The sequence below is a fragment of the Hippoglossus hippoglossus genome, chromosome 19, assembly GCF_009819705.1.
Source record: "Hippoglossus hippoglossus isolate fHipHip1 chromosome 19, fHipHip1.pri, whole genome shotgun sequence".
Classification (NCBI taxonomy): domain Eukaryota; kingdom Metazoa; phylum Chordata; class Actinopteri; order Pleuronectiformes; family Pleuronectidae; genus Hippoglossus; species Hippoglossus hippoglossus.
In genome coordinates, this window is record NC_047169.1 from 19,095,933 (window position 1) to 19,119,612 (window position 23,680).

Here is a 23,680-nt window from a genome sequence, read left to right on the forward strand (position 1 = left end):
ACCGTAGAAGATATACGACTGTTGAAATTACACTATTAATATAAAATAGATTCAATTAAATCTAATTAAATAGAATTTGATTATGATGCAGAAACTTGGATTGACCAAATCTACTTTCAAATACTTGAATACTGTCAAATACTGTCTGATCATTTAGATCCAAGTTCCCGTGGCCAATACCGGACTAACTGGATTAAACTGCACAATCCAGTCTCTCGTGTTTATGTACAACATATTGTGCAATCCCTTCAATGTGTTTGTTATCTTTTTATATTTCATTTTGTTTCCTATTTTTTACATTATTTATACTTGCACAAACATACCAGAAACATTCCAGTACAGAAGTGTGCGTGTGTGTGTGCGTGTGATATATATACACACAGAGGGAGAGAGAGAGAGAGAGAGAGAGAGAGAGAGAGAGAGAGAGAGAGAGAGAGGGAGGGAGCGAGCGAGAGAGAGAGAGAGAGAGAGAGAGAGAGAGGGAGGGAGCGAGCGAGAGAGAGAGAGAGAGGGAGCGAGTGAGAGAGAGAGAGAGAGAGAGAGAGAGAGAGAGAGAGAGAGAGAAAGAAGGAAATTGAAATGAACAATTAATATATTAATCGCCATGTGACACAAACATGAAATTATTATAATTTCCAAATCCAGTGGTGCCTTGTAAGAAGAATCACTATCCTTAAAGCTTTACATTATTCCAGACAGTGTTAAAAATCTAATCCAGAGTACTTCTTCTCGTCAGAACAATTTAGGAGATGTCTGAAATGACTGCACAGAAGCTGGGCCTCTGCAGATCCACTGGAGCCATCACTGTATTACTCACAGTGTGTGTGTGTGTGTGTGTGTGTGTGTGTTCCACACTGGACGCATTAGGCGCATTACGCAGCACCATTGTCCTAATCACTGCGGACCGTATTAGAGGATCAACTATTTTCAGAGCATCACTTAGAGACGGTGATTTGGTTGAAATCAGAGCTCGGTGCACGGGGACGAATAACAGAGTTAGACCTCAGAGCCACAGTCTCTCCTCCTCCGATAATCCACCTCAAATCCTTCTATTGTTAACCCCACGGTCAAACGGACATAGACTGATCCCGGAAGTGCTTGGAATTTCCATTTAAAATAAAAGCGAAATAATTGTGATGTTGTAACTTCAAATGCGGCTGTGTCCTTTTGCATCCACCAAATGAATGAACGACAAACATATGTAGTATAACAAAATAGGTAGGTTTGCATCAATTTAATAGAGCAAAAATGAGAAACATAACCCAACATACTCCATCCAGATATAAGGTATAGCTCTCATAAAAGGGACACCATTCAGGGTTATTAGTTCAATTATTAATTCAATAACAATGACAAAAATGAATCCATTATTTCAGTACGGGATACATTACACTAACTATACTGTTTAGACCTATTTGTATTTTACTTAGGTATTTCAGTTTTATGTTGCTTCACACTACTATTCAGAGGCAAATATTGTAGCTACTTGATACCTATTTACATGTATCTGATATTTACATTTCCAGTAAAGAATAATAAAACAGAACAATCGCAAAATCATGAATTATTATTTTTATTGTTAATAACGCGTAATTGTTCAAACCAATTCAAATGAGCTCCACCAGCTGTATCATTATCAATTATTTATTGTACATTATCTTGAAATGGGTCATTCTGCATACAAATTTTTTACTTGTGGTACTTAATATATGTTGATTTAAATATTTCTATTTCAAGTTTGGCCCAGTTATGATAAAATTATATAATGATAAACTACAGTAGCTAAATATCTTAAGTAGGAATTTAAGACAGAATATATTAGCGAGAGTCATGGTTGTATTACAAAACACGTTTCTGTGTGTCAAGCCTTGAGTTTACATGATCCACATTTTACTGGTATGTTTTTTTTTATGTATTTATTGATTCAATCTTAATACACAAAAATCATGAGTGAGACGGTTCAAAAGTAAAATTAATAAAAAAGCGATTAGATCAAATGAAAATGTGAATTATTTTTTACCTATACCTAACACGAAGAGCTTTATTCTGAAAATCTTTTCAGGAAGTGTGTGTGTGTGTGTCTTGTGGGTATTGACGTGCGTGCATGTGTGTGCGCGCGTGATTGTGTGTGTGTGTGTGCGTGCGTGTACGTGTGCGTGTGTTTGTGTGTCTGTGTGTCTGTGTGTGTGAGACTGGGACAGGTCTGTGGTTAAGACCAATCAGCAGGGGGAAGGTCTGGCCTGACTCCTGTTATCCTCCTCCTGCATAAAAAGCATGCGGAGCACCGTGGAGCTCCACGGAGCAGAGCGCTGATCTGCAGCCCGAGAAACATCTCGTGATCCGGGACAGGGGACGCGGAGGACGCGGGGGAAGCAGAGCAGAGCACCGGGCGCTGCTTCTTGACGTTATGCTGGGCCACAGAAAGAAAGCGGCCCCGGCGGGGAAGAACGGAGCCGGGACGTCCAGGTTAAAGGCCATCGATCCTCTGAGGAACCTCGGTGAGTGTTTGTGTTGCTGCACAGCCGATACTGTCTGAATGTATTCAATGATCAAGGATCAATGGGTCAGAGGCTTCTCCGTGTCAGCGCTGATGGTCTCCACCGCCCCCCTCGGATATGAGGAGGAAATGTATCAACACAGAGTGGGAATGAATCCCCGAAGGTCAAAACAGCCATCACTAACTAGTCAGTTACTCATGTGTAGGTCAGTCTATGATCATAGACTATTCTGTGGACTGACGCTAAACATATATGCTCCTCTGCAGAAAAAAACACTGCAAGTTAACACACACATTTAACTTTCTATTTTTCATATTATATACAATCTTATAAGAAAGAGTTGAGGGTGAATTACATGTTATAACAACAACAACAATTATTATTATTATTATTATTATTATTATTATTATTATTATTATTATTATTATTATATAAACTTGGACTACAGTAAGTAAAAGTAAGATTAAATTATATAAATGTATACAATAACATCAGTTATTATTCATTGTTGCACTGAATATCGTATATAAAATGTCAGAAAATGGTGAAAAATGTCCATCACGAATTTCTCAGAGACCTAGATCTTCAAATTACTTGTTGTGTCTCACCAAAATTGTTTTGCTTTCTGTTTCATAAAACAAATACAGCAATGAAACCTGTTCAGAATTAACATCCTGTCAAATGACTTATTGTTAGCATTAATAAACCCAGTGTATTTAAATTGGAAAGACTACAGAAAGACTGCAAGGATGATCGATCAATGGAAGAATTCACTCTGTGTGGCTGTGTGTGTGTGTGTGTGCGTTCATGTGTGTAAGCGTGTGTACTTGTACATACACAGAGTGATGAGATTTTTGGAAAGTGAGGACATTTAAGATAAGATAAGAAGCAATATTACAGCAGCAAAATTACATCAGCAGTAATAAGTAGAAATATAAAAGAAATATAGAAAAATATAGAAAAATATGAATGGAACTAAACTAATATATACAGTGTAAAGAAATATATTATGTGAGAGAATATGTACAGTGAATGGATAGCACATGAACCGTTTATATTGCACAGACAGATGAATATGGCGAGAATGGTTGAGAAATGTGAAAGTAAAAATTTTGACCAGTCGTCACTTTTTCAATGGACTGTTTGAGGAGTAAGACTTGGTTTAAGGGTTAGAGTTAGGTTTAGGTTTAGGTTTAGGTTTAGGTTATGGTTAGGGGTAGGCATTTTTGGTGAAAGTGTTTGGGTAAAGGGCTAGGGAATGCATTATGTATCTGTGTGTGAGAGAGAGCTTGCTGATGCTGCCTGAATTGATTGATCTACACCTTCAATCATACAGAGCAAACCACTCTCAAGCATCACTGGTACATTTGACTCATTCTGTAGCGCGTGTGTGTCAGGTAGGATAATTAAAGTGGAGGGTGTGAGTTGGACTCCATCACTGCTCTGTCGTGATGTCCCAACTGTTTGTCCAGACTGATTTTACACTCTGGTGTGCTGCATGGGAACAATGACTGCATGTCATTTACCAGCTGTCCTCAGGAAAACTCTCCTCTACAACCAGAGGAGATATTTATGGCAGCAGGTTTACAGTAAGAACAAGGTTATAGACAGTGAGGCCCTTTAATGACAGACATGCACTGCACACATTCTGCTAGCCTGTGATTTCCCTGCTTTCCTCCTCATGACAGTGTTTTGGGGGTTGGCCAGTGAAAGCAGGTCACTATGTTAGCACACTGTGCAGCTCAAACCTTATCCTCGCTGCTGCTTTTCTCTGATTTACTATCTGCTTCAGTATTTTATGATCTGAAAGATTTGTTTGTCATCTGGTTGTTTTGTAGATTTAATTATAATTTGATAAGAATTATTGACCGATCAGCCTACATTCAAAAAGCTATAATCATAAAGAAAAAACATGTTGGATTTTCCAACTCATACAAAAATGTTTGGACCCTTTGCTGTGGATCCAAACTGTGCTTATGTGCGTCTTTTTTTGCTTGAGATGAGTCTAGAGCTTGACTGTAGTTCCCCTGTGGCAAACTGAACTGACTGGGCATAGTCAAGAAAGACACACACTGTGTATTTAAGGTCAAACAGTTAATACTGTTTAGGAAAAATCAAACATGAGTCAAAGGAGCTCTGTGTGGACCTCTGATTAAACTGTGGTGAGGTTTAGAAGAGGAAAAAGGTGTAAGACCATTTCCAAAGCTTTGAGGCATCAATAACTGTGTAATAGAAGCAGTTTCGAAGCTGCAGGATTCTCCCTGGTTGACCATCCAGACAAACTGAGTAAGAGCCTTGGTCAGTGAGGGGGTCAAGGACCCATCAGTCTTTGACTGAGCTTCAGCTCTCTGTAGAGATGGAGAACCTGCTGGAAGTACGACCATCTCAGCAGCTCTCCATCTATCAGGCCTTCATGTTAGAGAGGACAGACTGAAGACATCATGAGTTTAAGACGTGAGAGGTTCTGCTGAGTTTCTCAATCAGCATTTAAAGGTCTGAGAGAACAAAGATTCTCTGATACATTAGAAATGTATTAAAGCAGAACTACTATCTCTGGTGAACACCATATCCATGTTTGGTGTTGAATAGCGGATGCAGCATCATGTTGTGGGTTTTTCTTCAGCAGCAGGAGCAGAGAGACTAGTCAGAACTGAGAGGAGGATGAAAGCAGCCAAATGAACCTGCAAAGAGTCAAGGACCTGAGACTGTTCACTAGTTCACCTTTCAGCTCGAAAATGACCTGAAGCAAACAGCCGAGACAAAACCGGAGTGTCTTCAAGATTAATCTCTGTATGATTGTTTTCAGGACAAATCGGTTTGTCCTTAGGACAAGTCTGTCTCTGTCCCTGAGAGACCCTGCCAAAGTCCAGATTTAAACTCCATAGAGCATCTGAGGAGAGACCCTGAAGACGTCAGTTCACAGATGCTTCTCATCTGACCTGACAGAGCTTTCTGCCCAGGGGACTTCCACAAAGTATTTAAAGGGATAGCTCTCCAAAAAAGGAAATGCATTATACATAAAAAAAAACACAATACAAACATGGTAATTAAGAGGCCATTATTCTTGGAAGGTGGATCAGTAAATTGAGGAAGTCTGTCTGCTGTGGGCATCCTGAACAGGAAACAACACAGACATTTTTCTCCTTTCAGTCATTAAGACCTTAAAGGGATAGTTCACCCAAAAATGAAAATTGTCAAACTTATAATTACAATAATCTGAATCTCCATTTGTTGACCTGTGTTTTGGTTTAGTTCTCTGAGCATTAACATATTCAATCAAATGCTTTGTGTATGTTATACTGTCATTAGCCTTGTATAATGTGAGGTACAACCAGGGGTCACCATACAGATCCTTCAGAGAATATTCACATCCCTTCTCTTTTTACACACTATAATGTGCTGGAGGTTTAAAGTGGAAGCAGTCTATGGAGCAAGAGATGTTCTGCAGTGGGTAGGCTACTGACCGAAACAGGGATGTGACAGAAAACGTTGTGAGGCTCGTTGTAACCGGATGGGATCACCACCTGTCTCACGCGATGCGATGACTCGTGCTGGTTATAGCCATTCAGCTGGTACCGGCCAGCGTAGATGATGTAAGAGCTCACGTTCGATGGATTGGAGGAACAATGAGCGGCTGATAGGACCCAGCTCTCCGTGATGATGGAGCCTCCGCAGATATGACCGTCCCGGACTGTCTGCACATCCACCTGCCAGGGCCAAGCCCCATCCTCGGCGTCCATGCCCCCCACGATCCTGTTCTCCATTAACGGTGGTCGGCCACATTCTTGGGCGTAAGAGGGCAAAACCCCTGTTGTGAACCAGAAAATGGCCGAAAACCGCAAATTCGCCGGCATTTTGGGAAGTTTCATGGCACAAAACGCGTCTCGGCTTGTTTTTTTTTTATCGAAGACGAAGAAATAAATCTGAAGGAAGTTTCTTCTCCTTCTTCAATCTTCTTCAATCTTCTTCTTCCTGTGTCCAGCTACAGGAACTCAAACCAGCCTCAATGTGAGTTTTATATATTTTTAACAAAGTTCTTTGGTAGGAGTCATTAGATCCATGGCCGCGGACTCGCTCCTGTAACGGATCCAGGTTTCACCGTGAACGGTTTAAGAGGAGTTGATTCCTCTTTCCCCAGACTTTATAACTCTGACAATGAAAGTGATACCATCATCTGAAAGTGATCTTCCCTAAAATATCAAACTATTCCTTTTAAAGCAACAGGTACAAACTTAAACATTCAATTCAATTTTATTTGTAAAGCGCAAAATCACAACATACATGATCTCAAGCGTTATCAAAGCGTACAGGTCGTATATACTAGGTCAGTGTGTTAATTGTTCTGTGGCTGAGCGGTTTGAAAATAGGTGACCAGCTTATGGTTAGTAATGTCACCTCAGTGCGAGCTGTCCTCATGCTGCTTCCTGTGGCTTGTGTTTGGAAAGTACAGCTGTAACCACGTTAGTAGGTTACTCTCATCTATGCTCTCTGAATTAATTTGCATTGAGGTTATACAGTGGTCTTTGATGTGAATTTATGCCTCTTAATTTGTGTGAGTGAAGTAGTGAGTGAATAAGTATATGTCATGAAACTAAGCGAGTTTAGGTACATTTACATTAACATGAAAATGTCTAAATAAATACACATATAATAAGCCCATTCATACAAATGTTTACCATGATATAAAGTTCACAGAATTATAAAAACTGTTTTAGTGAAGTTATATAATAATATAAGCATTACATTTTGAATATTTACTGTTTGTCAATTAGCAGGAAATGGAATTATTGTTTTTTCTGAGCAGGGACCTCTGACTATAAGTGCAGTTGTTATACTTTAGTAAACTAAGGACTGGGACGTACCAGCTATTCAAGTTTAGACTCCTGCATCAATTCTAAGTAACTAGTCAGATTCAAACTACTGATTAACTAAATCAAGTTGCCCCATTTCAACTGACGCCTTCGCGAGTGAAGTGAAATCTGTAAATCAGCTGAAACCAAACAATATGTTCAATATAACTGTGAATCCTTTGTCAGTGACTTTTTATATACGAACACTCGGAGAAATATGTTTGTTTACGACTTGGTAGAAATGTTCATGCATTTGAGACATGGTAAAGAATATCTAATTGTTGTAACCTACCTGATGCTATGTGGTCATGTAGCACAACATTCTCATCAAAACATTCTGCTATCAAGTTTTGTAGTGTTGGTTTAGTGAAGATTCACGTAAAACAGTCTCAGTTTAAACTATTATCAGGTCAGATGTGTAGATTATATATGACCTCTGCTACTCTCCTACTCTCTCAGACTGTATTCAGTTCCCAGGGACCCTTCCCACCACAAAACATTTCATCTGTATTTTTAATACGCAGTTAAATATGCAAATTAGATCAGTCAAATACCATATCATAGAACATGACAGTTCTGCTTTTAGTGAGGATGTATATGTTTTTATCAAATAAAACTGAATATGATTTTTAGTAAAGCATGCACCAATGTATTTTCTATGTTTAAGATAACTATTGAAGTTTGTTTTCATTCATTTATTCATTGATAATTTTATATATTTTTGTGAAGAAATGCAGATCAGGGATAGTAGGGGGGGGGGGGGGGTATGATCAGGGACAGGACACTGGCCTGAGGTATGAAGTCCAGCACCATCATCCCTCAAATGCAGAGTCAACGACTTAATGTTTATGTTGAAAAACACTATCTGACAATAGTGTTTTTCAACATAAACATTAAGTCTGTAACCTGTCACATCTCAGGTTCTCAGCTCTGTAAAACATGCACCAACGTATTTTCTAAGTTGAGATAAGCATTGACAAATTAAGCCTACGTCCTCCAAGTAATGTCAGTGTTGTTAGTTTAGTTATTCAGTTACTAAATGGTTACTGGCACACACACACACACACACACACACACACACACACACACACACACACACACACACACACACACACACACACACACACACACACACACACGCACACACACACACCTTGTTATTGTGTGTATTAGTGCAGCAGAAGGGCTTTTATTTGTGTTTGGCTCTTATCTCAAATGTCTTGATTGACTGAAATAGGAGCACATTGTATATGTACAGTACAGCAGCTGTTGCACGTTACATGGAGCAGCCTGCATCATTAATCAAACCACATGGTTTCATCACAGTCCAGGTCAATCACTCTAATGAGGTCAGTCTGTTTCTAAGCCACACTCAGACGCTTTGTCTCATTTCCTCCCCAAGCACAGAAAGCCACACACCCACTGAATTCTGTACTGCTGTACAGAGAGGGCAGTGTGTGTGTGTGTGTTTGTGTGTGTGTGTTTCCTTCCAGTATCAAAATGCTTCTGTGAGTGTAGTGACCCAGCCCTTCCCAAACCACAGTGACACTTGTGTTAGATTCCTGCTGACTCAGCTGAGGACTCAGCAGCCTACAGGCAACCTCACTGTACTTTAATCATATTGAAAGTTAATAACTTCTCTAATATAACCTGCAGGCACACATAACAATAATAATAACTTGAATTTATATAGCGCCTTTCAAGAGACCAGAGGACACTTTACATGTGTCTGTGGGGGCAAAAAGAGAAAAGAAAGTAATTCGCACAAAACAGGACAGAAATCAACAGCACTGATGGCCGGGGGGAGCGTGAGCTGAGGCCAAGGGCCGTAGTGAACAGGTGGTGTTTGAAGAGTTATTTGAAGCTGTTATTTGCAGCATTGCGGATTAGATATACATGACTGACCTGAATATGACACAGTCTACATTCCACACATTCTATAAGTCAATGTATTTACTAGACAGTCATGGATTAAACCGCTGCTGACTCTGTCTTTATCAGTTGCTATTACACAGAAACAACTTTCTTTGGCCACTGGGAGGCTGTGGGGGGGAAAAAAACAATAAACACACAGACTAGCGATGAAATAGTTTCAAAACTCCTTATAGTTGTACTGTTTCAGTCTTTACTTACTCTTTATTATAATAAGCTGCTTGCACAGGCGACCTACAGGGTCGTTTTCACAGTCTCAAACATTATGATCATGTTCATGTCTGTGCTCTATAGTATAGAGAGCCTAGAGGGGATTACTTTAGTTTTGCATAAAGAAAGGAAACAGTTATTCTGGCTTTGTCCACAGTCCGTATGTTTAAAGCCACTTTATCCTTAAACTAGTTCCAGCAAAATAAAACCACAACTTGTTTTCACATTTCTGTATTTGCATAGATTAAACACACAAGATACATAATGCTAATCAGTGAGCTTTAAAGGGGTCTGTATTTAAATTTGGACCAGACTTATAGTCTAGACAGTATATACCATCTATAAAGTGTGATTGACAAATTTTCTCTCAGTTCTTTCGGCCGTTTCTCCCCTCCCCTCTTTCAGTGCTACTGACCCGAGCTCAGATAATGACTTCATGTGTACTGTCTGTCTTTCTTCAACCTTTTTGTCTGTTTCCTTTCAAGGAGTTAGTGAGGACGAAGATGTGAAGCGGATGTTGCAGGGCTCCAGTATGGTGAAGGTAAATAATTTCAACTATTTGTCCATGTTAGTTATTGGTAGTATAGCTAGTAGGACATGATATCTAATGGACCGGTCATGTGTGAAGGTCCGCTCGCCTCGCTGGCAGAAGCGACGAACTCTAAAGCTGCTGGAAGATGGAGTCACTGTGTGGTGTCAGTCCCAAAAAACGTCCTCCCGCGCCAAGGAGCAACAGTCATGTAAGTGTTTATGTTCTTTTCCCAGAATGTAAATCACAATCCATCTGTTGGAGCACAGGAATTTGTAATGGCAGCCACTGCGGGAACACACACGACTGTAAGAAGCTCAGTTTCTTTAATAGTCACACAGTTTGGTTTATGGTTCCGAATAATGTCTGCTACACAGTGTTGCACTAAATGGATGGAGCGGACATCTTTTACTTTAATCAGTCCAGCTGTCAACACAAGTCACAAGTCATTTTTAAACATGCGACAGACGCAAAAATGAAAATAACAAAAAGAATACTGCCTCAGGATGAAATAGTGGTGCCAGACACGAAGAAGACGCTGATGAAGATGGTAAGAGAGCTTGTGGTGATAAGGGCTGATGCCAGTGTTGATGTGCTGTAAACAAAAACACGTGATCTTGGCAGCAGAATGAATATGTTACATCCAGCCTTCGGTATGATGTGTCACCCCTCACCTGAACGCTCTGGAGATTCCTGTGTTGCTGTGAACGCGTCTGACCGGAGAATCTCCCGCTGCGTTGTTCATGTGTGAAAGGGAAACTTCGAAAACTCTGAAAACAGCTAAAGAGTAACTACAGTGATTGTGTATTGGGCTCAGGGTGCTTCCACATTGCAGGCTTTCTCTGTAGCTGCTGCTCTGCTAACATGCTCTTCACGCTGACACCTGCAGTGTAGACACGGTGTTAGAAATATTGACACAGACTCAAGACCTAGGGCCATACAACAGCACCCTACTACGCAGGATTGGACTATATTGGACCCAGAGTCTCAGCCTCAGTGTTTAGTAGCAAGGAACCAAGTGGCCATGTGAAGACCTCTACCATACATGAAACACAGCAGAGTCAGTTCCATAAACCATTGAAGTCCTCCATCGGGGGCTCCACCCAGAGGTTAAGAACCATGTTTGGATTATAATTGGTAACAAGCAGCCCTGTCCTTTCCCCTTCAGTTCCAGAAGAGCTCAGCACTGACTGGGTGTGTGAGGTGAAACATGAATTTACTTTGTCTATTTTTGTGAACTTTAAATGCTACTTACTGCTCTGCACAGACACCGGCTGCTCTGCGTCTCCTCTGCTATCTGAGGGTCGCACACAGCGCCGTGATTACAGAGCTCATCTATTTTCAGCCCAAGATGGCAGCCGACGCTGCTCTTGTTCAAACAGTGAGATTATAGGACGTTACATGGTGGTGGGAGTTGGCCCTGGAGCTTGTGGCTTGGTGCTGCATGGCTACCACTTGACTCAACCACAACGTGAGCCTCCCAGCTGCAGGACAAGGCCTTTAATTGCCACAACATTAGATTTGCTTGTGATGTGGCTCTCTGTGTGTGTGTGTGTGTGTGTGTGTGTGTGTGTGTGTGTGTGTGTGTGTGTGTGTGTGTGTGTGCACGCGCACTGCTTCCCCTGCTTTCGTGACCCCCCTGGATTAGTACGTATCCTCTATATCAGAGAACTTATGAGTTTTCTTTCCCTTCACTTCTCTGCACCTCCAAACTCTGAAGTTGATGTAACTTGACTTTACATTTAAGAGCAGAAGCGTCACCCAGTTATTTCCCCCCACTGGTTTTAGATCAAATGTGTTAACTATTTCCTCACTGGGTGGTCTACTGCTATGGTTACCAATCTGGTTTGTGACCCTTGAAATTAAGTAAGGTCTCCAATTGCAGGTTATTTCCTTAGTTTGGACTGGAGTTGGGAGCAGTTCATTAAGAGAGTGAGTTCCCCCCTCAAAAAAAAGGTTTTAGTTTTATTAAAAAATATATTAAAATCCCGAAGAGAAATAATCTGTGTCAACATTTGTCCCTTTAATCCCATTAACCACATGATGTAATAATGGTAGTATACCAAAAAAAAAATAGAACTATGTAAACTATAGTAAACCTTTGTTGAATTGTTCATGCAGTAATCCGACTTAATAGTTCTCTCTTGTCTCATCTGAACTGTAGCAGGTGAACAGTCAGAACAACTTGTAATATACAAAGTATGAGTTAAGTCCCCCTCCCCCTTCGTATAGTAGTGTCTTGTCATTGGAAGAGTCGCAGTGTTGACATCTTCACCAAAGGCAGAGCTACAGAGGGACATTTGGAGCATCTGTGGATGTCATCATCAGTGAGCTGAAATAGAAATAAGATAAGGTCCACTGAAGACAAGTACTGCACTTTCATCCGTGTTTTTAGTTTCCAGGCCAAAGCACTAGTACGATACACTACGAGCATTCATGGAGGTTGTTTTGGTCCTTGGCTGAGACACAGACCCTTGTTGACACACACAGAAGTGTGTTTGGATAGTACACACTAGATCCAAACTGGGATCCAACACAGTTAACATTGACACGGAAAAAACTGTATATTTTAGAAATAGAGTATATTAGCAGTATACAGAAACCCAGAAAAACTGGAAAGTCTCTGGAATCAAAAAGCAGGATTATTAAAACAAGCATAGAAAATGAGCTGTTGCTGTGAGCTGCTTTGTTGCTACAATATATACTCTACATATACACAGAGCAAAGAGGACAGACAGTGTTATTAGAAATTATTCACACCGCAAATATACTTTTCCAGTCTTTTTAAAATTTAAATATATCAAATTTACAATGTTGCCCATCAATCTACACTCAATACTCCATGGCAATATTATGAATTCTAAATGGTGTACAATAAAATACAATATAAACACCAGATCGTGATGTTATATTGACCTTATGTTGTGTTTTACTTATGCTAAATTGAGATTTCAGGGAATGTGAACTGAAAACCAAACCGACTGGGAGTTTCTGTTATAAAAATAAGATTAAGCCTGTAAGTAAGTCACCTATGATTGTGTAATGGATGCATTAGTTTGATAATGTTAGGGCTGTGTAACGAGTTTGTACGAATTGTCCAACCTTTTCAAACCATCAGTCCCATAGGCAGGCATCTTAATATGATCCATAGTTAGGTTTTCTTCTAAGGCGACCTCTTGTGGCCTTAGTAATTATGGTGGGAGCAAAGGAGGAAGTCAGGTGACGCAGTACCTAAGTCTCCATGATGAAGTTGGGGTGGATGGATTGGAGATTGGTTGAACATTATTATTGTAACCATGATTACGGTGATCCTCTAACCTGGAAGAAGTGCTTATCTTTACCCAAACAGTGATCTTGTACCTAAGGTTCTTGTTTATTATGGTAGCCATGACGATGAAGGTCTGATGTACCACTGCAGGTATACTGTTTATTCTTTGTAACTTATTCTTGCCATGAAAGAGGCTTAGTGAAAGGATTTTCTATATCGATCTTTAAGGTCTTAATGACTGAAAGGAGAAACATGGCTGTGTTGTTTCCTGTTCCGGATACCCACAGCAGACAGACTTCTTCAATTTACTGATCCATCTTCCCAGAATAATGGCCTCTTAATTAACATGTTTGTATTGTGTTTTTTTGATGTATTATGCTTATATTTCCATTGTGTTAATAGATGTCAAGGATCCATATGATATTATACCTCAGAAAGACTGTTCCATTACAAACCACATTCCTCTTGGATTGAACATCACACACAATTACCAAGTGGATATTTAAATCAGCTGCTCTCTCTTCTTCTCACCCCTTCTCAGTCTCTGTCTTGGAGGTGGAGTGCGTTCGGGAGGGTTGCCAGTCCGAGATGTTGCGGCAGCTGGGTGGCTCGGTACCTGAGGGCCGGGGTCTGACGGTGGTCTTCAAAGGGCCCCGAAAGAGCCTGGATCTCCTCTGCCAGAGCCAGGAGGAGGCTCAACACTGGGCCCGCGGCATCCGGAAGCTGCAAGGGAGAGTGGAGAATATGAGCCAGAAGGACAAACTCGACCAATATCCTAACTGATGTTCATTTGGAATTACACTGTAACTGGGAGAAAATATACAGCAGTTACAACAATAAGGACACAAGATACTTCCATATTCATTTGGAAGAATGAAAATATATTAAGATTTTGTATTGGACGCCCCATGAGCCCCATACATTGATCCTTTAGTCCCAAACTGGAACACTTTAACATTATTGTGTGTACTATTGTGTCATCTTGTTGTTTCCTTAATTTCGGTGTCACCTGGATTCATGCTTACCTGAGTCGGGCTGACCAGAACCACGATGATAAGATGAGCTATGAAGAAGTCCAGACTCTGCTACAGATGATCAATATTGATCTGAGTGATCAATATGCCCGCAGCCTGTTCCAGGTGGACAGACACACACAAATATATTTAAACCTGATACCCTTATATAGGGTTTAGACTAATTTGTTTGGGTCAAATTAATTAGATCTTTAGTTACAGAATACAAATTATTAGTAATATAATATATTATGTAATCTAAACAGAAATACTTGTGGATTAGTTCATACATCATACATTGAAATTATTGCACTTTATAACGGATGCAGCCACAAAAGTTGTAAATTATGTAAATTATTATATTTAGCATATTAGCATTCTATGCTAATATGTATTCTATATATATATTTCACCTGATAAATGACAGACCATCACTATATTGCTTTGCTTGTGGCAAATTTAAGCCAGTTATTAAAATTGATGTCGAAGAGTGATCAACTGTGTCTAACTGTGTTTTTCGAATTTATTTTTAGAAATGTGACCGGTCAGCTGACAGTCGTCTGGACCACGGGGAGATTGAAATTTTCTGCAGGGAGTTGTTACGGAGACCGGAGCTGGACACTGTGTTTCTCCGCTACTCTGCAAATGACAGTGTACTTTCCACTGTGGACCTGAGGGATTTCTTGAAGGACCAGGGGGAGGATGCTTCACTCATCCATGCCCAAAGCCTCATACTCACATATGAACTTAATGAATGGGGTACGATGCTAAGTAACAATACACTGACAAATACAAAAGTTTATATGTTATGTTTAGCAAAACATCTTTGATAAAAAAATCCATTGGACAAACTGAGCAACTGGCTGCTGCGATTAACAGAATTATTAAGCATCTAAAAATCTGATTGCTAAGTATTTAGGTGTATTGTAGAAACTGTACTATAACTGCAACCACCAGTGCTTGTGTTCAACTTTTGTTTCTGCCTTTTGCCCAGTACAGCTCAGAAGAACCAGTTCATGACCCCCAATGGCTTCACCATGTACATGCTGTCTAAGGAGAACTGTGTCTTTAACCCGGAACATGCAAGGGTTTACCAAGACATGAAACACCCACTGGCGCACTACTTCATCTCCTCCTCCCACAACACATACCTCACCAAGGACCAGCTGACCGGGGACAGCAGCATAGAGCCATACATACGGTAAGAATCAGCAGGGCACCACACATACTGTTCATACACACTTTCTCTAAACACTTAGCAGTCCCAAAGGTTATTGTAGTGAATCCTACTATTAGCTGACCAAAAATAAATGAAGGTGCCCAGTATGATGTCTTCAGGATTGCAGCTCTGCTATTTGTAGATGGTGTGGTTTTGCGGGGCTCATGGACCCTTGACCAGTGTGCAGAGTTTGAGGAGGAGTGTGTAGTGCAGGCGTACACAGACAGAGAATCCAGGGCCTCACGACAGGGATCAGAACAATGGAGCTAGGCGTGGGCGAGTCCCCTCAGGAGGCCGGCCAGGTGTGTCACAGCCCCTCGGGGGGAAAGACTTGGAGGCGGGAGAGTGGACTGTCTCAAGACTGGCAAAGAGACTGGAGGTAAATATAGGGATGGTCAGGGAGAGTTGATTGGGAATCAGGCAGATGTCAACTGGATGGCCAATGCAGGATCAGGATCAGGGGCAGATGTCAGCCCGATGACCAGGATCTGACAGAGAAGATGGCAGGATGTCGGCTGAGACCCCCAATGCAGAAATAGATGAGACATTGACTGAGACCCAGACATCTGTCAGTGCATGATCACAAGGCATGTCCATGGAGACAACCAACTCAGGACCTGGCTCAGGATCTGCCTTGGCATCGATAGTGTTGCTGGGAGGCTTGGAAACCTGAGGCTGATGCTTAAGCTGATTTCTGGGAAACTGGGGCTGAGGTTTGGGCTGGCTGAACATCTGAGTCTCTGTTGAACTGGGAAATGAAATCTTCTATTGGTGTTGGGACCCATAATGTCCCTTTCACCCAAAGATGGCCAATCAAGTTCCACTAAACTTCCAGCTTCCACTATCAGGTCTGAGTCTGACAGGATGCTAGCAACATGGAAGCAGGTCTGAGGACTGTGGACTCAATACTAGCTGACTAGGAAACTGACTGGAGACTAGTAGAGGCTGTGGATGTGGAAGATGGCTGCAGGGGAAAGAACTCCAGTGGGCTGCAGGCTGGGAAACAGGCTGGGGGGGGGGCTAACAGGCCAGGGTGTAGGTTAAAGGCTTGTTGACTGGAGGGCTGGGTTTTGTGTGACCATTTCAAGCATATAATCCCAGAATTGGGAATACAAGACAATAACAGGAACTAAAACAACCAACACACAGGAAATAATAAAAGTCCACTGAGAGGGGCAGATCATGATACATGTACATACAGTTGTGTCTCAGGTCGGCTTAAAGCTTAGCTTAGCTCAGAATTTGTGTCTTGAGTTGAGCTCATACTAAAAGAATATTGTCTCTGACTGGTAATATTGCATCTGACCACACTCATAATATATTTGAAAAAATAGAAGCTTTCGACATCACATAGAAGAGGTAGAGTCCCAAGGGTGAGACCGAATAGGTTAAAGAGATCTTTGGTTCCTAAATTGTTGAAGGAATATAGACTGAATGTGAAAATTAGTAATCAGGGTGACTTCATCTTATTGACAATGTGTGATGTAGTCCAAATAGGTCAAATTGTATTTATATAGCAAATCACAAATTTGCATCAAAGGGCATAACTGTCTGTCTGTCGATTTTCTGTTCTTGAACCCACAAACTGGACAAGGAAAAATATGCTATACTGCAATATGTTGGAAGTGTTTTGTGTTATGCTAATTGTTGTGGTTTATTATATACGTAAAATAGTGGGACACAAGAAACATTTAAGAAAAAAAAATTCTGTTCTTTTCTAGTAGTAATTCCTCGTGATGCTGTTTTTGTCTCAGAGCTCTGAATCACGGTTGTCGCTGCGTGGAGCTGGACTGCTGGGATGGAGATAAAGGAGAGCCGGTCATCTACCACGGACACACACTCACCTCCAAGATACCGTTTGTCCAAGTCATTGAGGTTATCAATGAGTACGCTTTTAAAGTGAGTGCACTATTTAAATCAGAATCATTTCACTTGTCAGATACAAATAAATACAGGGGTACAGTATTTTGGCTTGGTCACATATTTACAGTTTAGACACATGAGCTCTGTGAACTGATTACTTTGATAAGTGTGTGTGGACAAAGATGATATACTTCTAAATCTCTACTGTGGTGCAGGAGGTTGAGTGGGTTGTCCAAAAATAGGAAGGTTGGTTGTTTGATCCCCGGCAAGATGCTAACCATATCACTCCTAATGGGGCAATGTCACTGTGCTGTCAGTGTGTAATTGGGCTGTATGAGCCACAACCAAGTGCTAGATGTAGAGGTGCTGTGTGAATGGGAGACTGTGACTTGTAGTGTGAAGCTCTTTGTCTAGTTAAGACTTTAAAAGGCTTAATATAAATGTAGTGCATATATTAGTTATAGTTTCAGTGAGAGTGTTTGTGAAGGGGCAAACTCCCTGACGTGCTGCCTTCACCCTCTTCTCCCAGGCATCTCCTTACCCTCTGATCCTGTCCCTGGAGAACCACTGCTCCGTGGAGCAGCAGACGGTCATGGCTCAACAACTGCGATCCATCCTGGGAGACAAGCTCCTCACCAAGCCTCTCGGAGGTCTGGATCCTCACAGCCTGCCCTCTCCAGAGGTAGGGACACTTTTTCCAGTTCAGAAAGATCAGTTCCCAAAAGAATTCATATTACTATTGAGAGTAATGGTGTTTTTAGTGAGCCAGAGGCATTAGGTTTTCTGTCCGTCGGTCCCATTCTTCTGAGCATAATATATCAAGAATGCCTTGAGGGAATCTCTGTAGGTCTGGCAGAATTGTTTAGGACAAAGTCACTGTCATTTCACAAAGGATCACTTGCAAAATTGAATATTTAACAGAAACAATAACAAATGGATAAATGATTTGTCAACCGAGAGGTTCGTAGTGTGGTTGCCACTTTTCGGTGGAATCTGAACATGGTTAAAAATAGACCGTAACCCACTTAATCAAATTCCTCAGCCAGGATTTCACTCTGACGCACTTATATCAAGACTGTGTCACACTGTGTGGCAGGACCTTTATTACTCTGTCATATACGTCAGACATTTTGTCCATCTCAACTGTTTGTTTTACACTTAAGACCTGGGGCCATCTGCTCCTCTGTGTTTAGGTGACTGAAATGTGCAATTTGGTGCAGATCCAAATACAAATCTGGATCTAGTTATTTTAATGTGGTTTCATAATGGGACTGTTGGGCTTTAGTGGAGGTATGTGCTCTCCGGGTGCCATTCTGGTTGGAATTGGAGTACAGTAGTAACTGGAGTAATAGTGTCAGTCATGAAGTAGCAAGTAGTTTCTCTTTCATATTCTTACTATGGATATCATTATCAAGCAAACTGCTAATGTGTGGTAAATGTGTGTGATTGCTGGTTGTGTCTATGCAGGATCTCAAAGGGAAAATCCTTGTGAAGGGAAAGAAGGAGCACGGGGCGGGGGAGGGCTCATCGAGCACTTCAGACCTCAGCTCCTCGGATGAGGAGGCCAGCAGGACCTCCAAAAAGGGGGACCAAAAGGTCGGTATACCTCTATTTCGAGTGTAGGTGGGTGGTGGGATAGTGTACAGACAGACCAGTTGTTTACCAGTATTGTCTGTAACCACCAAGGAGGTTATGTTTTCATTGTTGTTTGTTTGTTTGTGTGTTAGCAGGATTAAACAAAAGCTACTGAACCAATTGTGTTAAAATTTGGTGTAAGGATGGGGTATAGAGCAAAGAATTGGACATTTCTTTAACATTTTTGTGAATTACTCAAGAAATAATTCAGAGATCATGAAGCAAAAAAGTCAGTCAGTTCTTAGAGAACGTATATTTGAGTCTGTGGCTTTGCAATTTGGCTGCTTGATTGAATTTAAGGGGACTGTTGGGCTTTGGCATTTGTATGTGCTCTACTGAGTGCTGTTCTAGTTAAGAAAAGAAAGTGATGGATTTCTCTGTGTCTCTCTCTGTCTGTGTGTGTGTGTGTGTGTGTGTGTGTGTGTGTGTGTGTGTGTGTGTGTGTGTGTCATCCTAGCCAAGTGTGTCTAAGCTGAGTCCCGAGCTGTCAGAGCTGGTTGTATACACCTGCAGTGTTTCCTTTAAAAGCTTTGAACACGCTGCAAGAAACCCAGCAACTGAGCTGTCCTCCTTCTCTGAGAGTGACGCTCTCAGACACATTAAGGACTCAGGTACGATGTGTGTCTGTGGGACATTAACCTGTAGCCTACCTGTGTGGATACAGAAATGAAAACAATAGAGTCTTTCACCTCTGGAGTAATGGTCTGATTGGACGGTCCTTGTCTTTGTCCTTCACATCCAGGGATGTATTTTGTGCGTCACAACAGTCATCAGCTCAGCAGGATCTACCCCTCAGGTCAGCGCCTCCAGTCGTCCAACTACAACCCTCAGGAGATGTGGAATGGAGGCTGTCAGATTGGTGAGGGGTTATTTTATGTTATTCAATGATCAAAAGAAGCAAACAGACTCAGAATAAAACCTGTCTTAACTGTCATAACCCATAACACGCACTGTGCTGCAGTTGCTCTGAACTTCCAGACGCCTGGTGAGCAGATGGACCTAAACCAAGGGAGGTTCCTGCAAAACGGTCAGTGTGGGTACATGCTGAAACCTCCCTTCTTGTGCCAGCCCGGCACCACCTTCAACCCAGAGAATGTTGGTGGAGGTCCTGGCCACAGACCTGTGCTGTTCACCGTCCGGGTAAGACTGTCTTCTAACCGAGGAGCAAGTAGCAGAACAGAGGTGCTTTCCTCACTTTCAGTTTGCATTCAATTTACACAGAGGGGCCGATGATACATCCCTGCACAATTCCTGATTCCATAAGGGGCACATTTAAGTCAGTCCTTGTTTAATGTTAGCTCTATAGCTTAGAGAAAAGCCTCATGTCATTAAATATATTATGAAAATGGTTTCTTGTTCAAGCACAATGTGCACTTAAAAAAAAAATCTCATATTACTTGTTAGTATTGTTAGTGACTAGTTAGTTAAAAAAAAAGACCACTGACAGGACAGGGCCACTTCAGATTTCAGCTGGGGCCAGTGCCCCCCCTGGATCCACCCTTGGTTCCGCCCCTGCATTGATGTTTCTGATTGAAATGTCCCCACAATGACACACCACAACCACAAAGACACACATATACTCAAAGAATATCATTATGTTCGACAGCCTCCTATTCTGTAATGATAGTGAACTGAAGAGTTTGTTTATTGTAATTGCAGATTATTTCAGCTCAGCAGCTTCCCAAGCCAGAGTGGGACAAGCCCAGCTCCATTGTGGACCCTCAGGTGTGGGTGGAGATTCATGGAGCTCCCATCGACAACAATAAGAAGAAGACTCAGTATATTGACAACAACGGTAAATACCCTGGTGGCAAAAGACCTCTCAGCAGTTAAACAGCTTCAGTGGCAGCAGCAGTACGTGGATTTTACATCGATTTAGACTGTCAATCAGTTAATGTTGTAGCCAATGAAAACTGTGGCTAAAGCCCCAGGAAAGAAGTGGATTGTGGGTGAAAAAAGGATTTTCAGATTAACTGTATGAGTTGTAAGTGACAGCAATGAAATGACCACTGAACTTTGACGTTTCTTAGGGATGACAATGACAGCAAAGAGTAGGGACTCCTGCCCAGGGATATTTGTCAGCGGTGGGGGGGTAATGTGGAGAATTATAGAGTTTTGGCAGGTGTGGGTGAATGTGTCGATAAGACTGGAAAAGCTCTGTATTAATATTGTCCATTTATCATTCGACTAATTTACAATACTATGAATAATGATTTCTAAATATTGAATCAGCTGTAACGCCTGAACATAATTCGTGTGGGTTGAAAGTAAAGGACAAGCTTCAGCAATGTGCTAATTGACATGTCGCTGCTGCCATTCAGAAACAGAATATTTAATTATGCACAATTATAGCTAAGATTCAAACTCATTCATTCTGGAGAGCAATTAGGAATACTTAATCAATAGTATAGATGAGTTTAGATTTGACATTTTGGCCACCTCTGAAGTCCTGTGATTGGGTGAGGCGAGGGCCGCCTTGGCTCACCTGTGGCTACACGTTTGGGTCTGTGAATTGACCTGACACATCATATGAAATAGGATAATGAATCTCCCACTGGCCAAAGTATTTATTAATTTTGCACTAGTGTAAATTTGGCCGACCTCTGCAGTACCAAGAACTCCAAGTCCTTCAACCTTTGCTAGCTACTGATGTCGTCATTTTGGTTATACTTATTAATTCAATTGTTAATACGAGTTTCAAATTGATAGTTCATTGGGAATTGGCTTATCTTTTCCCTTGCTTAAAGGGTGGTGCCCCAAGGTTACTGTAATATCAATCAAAGTTGTGATTTCATATTCATATTTTGAAAAATAATATTCATTATTTTCAGATATTTTCGTTGTAAATGTAGTGTCATGGTAATCCGTCCAGGAGTTTTCACATAATTCTGATAACTAACGAACAAAGAAACGCAGATGAAAGTCTTGTTTCTCTGTTTCAGGCTTTAATCCGCAGTGGGACTGTACATTTAACTTCACCGTCCATGCCCCGGACTTGGCCCTGGTTCGCTTCATGGTGGAAGACCATGACTTCACGTCCAGCAATGACTTCCTGGGGCAATACACCCTGCCTTTCACCAGTCTCCGCACAGGTGTGGTTAAAGACAGCGCTGTTGTATGATGGCTAATATGGCGGCTGTAAGACCTACACTGTGGATAACCCTTTGCTGCCGTTGCCTTGTCTCTCTGACCTCTGCAGGCTATCGCCACGTCCGACTGCTGAAGCTGGACGGCTCCACCCTTTCCCCTGCATCGCTCTTCGTCCACGTCATGGTCGGCCCCTGTGAGAGCAGTCCCAACAAATCATCAGCCAAATCCCCGGCCAGGTCACCGACCAAGTCTTTAGCCAAGGGACCCTAATCCCCTCCCTCCGTCCTGGCAACAAGAAGCATGGACGCCGCTAAGGGAAGAGCTCAGATCACATCTTCCTGGATCCAGGCGATAAAGGATCTGGCCCCAAACTCATCAAACTGGGTATAAAGTATGTAGCTGTATCCACAACCTGTAATGTTGGTGAGAAGTTTCTGACCAATACTTAAAATTTCTAGCGAGGACGGTAAAGGCCGTTCTTACAGTTCGATGAATACACTGATCGTGGTGCTGAGTTTTCTGATCAGGTCCCTGATCTGACTAAGGGAAGACTAAGACATCCAAAAGATAAAGTTTAGAAACTATCAGGGAGGGAAGTGACATCGCTGATGAACCAAATGTCAGTTTTGAGCATTGAGTGATTTAACTGCACTTCAAGCCTCATTCCTTTATACAGAATCTACCCCTCACTGTGATGTGGTGGATAGTTGCGCTGTAATTCCTCATTTGATCAGGGTTTGATTCTTGGAGCAGGACAACCTGTCAATCCAGCCTGCATGAGTCCAGAGAATCTATATGAGACCAACTCCAAAGTGTGGTGCCAGATTTAGTCTTGAAGACTAGATTCTCACATCTTTTTTATTTATTTTATATTTATCTTATTTTAGAGTCGGTTGTTATTTGAATAGAAAAGCCTGCTGGTATGTGATCTGAAGATTACTCAGAAAGTATAGACTTTATTTATGGTATGTGAAGCAGCCGTCCTCTATGAAGTGTGACATAACCAAGTCCCTCACATGTGATACATTCACTTGAAGAGCAGTTGGTCACTGTAATAATTTTTGTTTCCATTTTCTGAAATCAATCCGACTTCAATTCATGCAGCAACTGACCATTAGTGCTGCAGGGAGACAGTACAGACGGGGTTCTCCTCGAACATTTGACATTTCCAGTCAAACTGATGTTACTCTTACTTCGGACTTGGAATTTAAATCACAGGGATATATCTCTCTCTGATTTCTTGCGTCCACCTGCTCTGCTGTCTTTACCTGTGGGTCTGCAGGTCTACTGGTGCAGATCTTGGTGATCAACCACCAGCGGATGCTAGGGACATATCTTCAGTTGTGGGCCTGAGTGTCAACAGGTTCTTCGGCCTTTTAATCACAAGACCCCTTCTTCTTAGGCAGGACCACCACAGGCTGATCAGACCTGGGTGCATGTCCTAAACATCTTGGGGCCCAGTTTCCTCCTGATCCAGAGCCATTGGCTTCAGCGTTCTGCAGCCCATCATGTTTCTTTTATGGTCTGGCACAGGGCTTGTCCATGGATGTAATAAAACCCCTGCAGTCCACCT

General features: G+C 41.6%; 1 protein-coding gene across 1 annotated transcript; it reads left to right on the top strand.

Moving 5' to 3' along the window:
* The first annotated feature begins 2,157 nt into the window (after positions 1-2,157).
* On the top strand, positions 2,158-22,386 carry plcd3b (phospholipase C, delta 3b). Its single transcript, XM_034569626.1, has 16 exons — positions 2,158-2,498; positions 9,976-10,031; positions 10,119-10,230; positions 13,829-14,057; positions 14,297-14,426; positions 14,834-15,059; positions 15,300-15,501; positions 17,274-17,418; positions 17,912-18,064; positions 18,850-18,978; positions 19,475-19,628; positions 19,760-19,876; positions 19,979-20,157; positions 20,677-20,812; positions 21,960-22,109; positions 22,217-22,386. The coding sequence occupies exons 1-16, from the start codon at positions 2,408-2,410 to the stop codon at positions 22,375-22,377; spliced, it is 2,370 nt and encodes a 789-aa protein (XP_034425517.1). The 5' UTR covers positions 2,158-2,407; the 3' UTR covers positions 22,378-22,386.
* Positions 22,387-23,680: the final 1,294 nt, after the last annotated feature.

Bases quoted from the DNA above. Each gene is read 5' to 3' on its own strand.
- plcd3b (XM_034569626.1), top strand. From the start codon at position 2,408: ATGCTGGGCCACAGAAAGAAAGCGGCCCCGGCGGGGAAGAACGGAGCC. The intron at 18,065-18,849 runs GTAGGGACACTT...GTGTCTATGCAG, and splicing joins ACAGCCTGCCCTCTCCAGAG to GATCTCAAAGGGAAAATCCT. The intron at 22,110-22,216 runs GTGTGGTTAAAG...TGACCTCTGCAG, and splicing joins TTTCACCAGTCTCCGCACAG to GCTATCGCCACGTCCGACTG.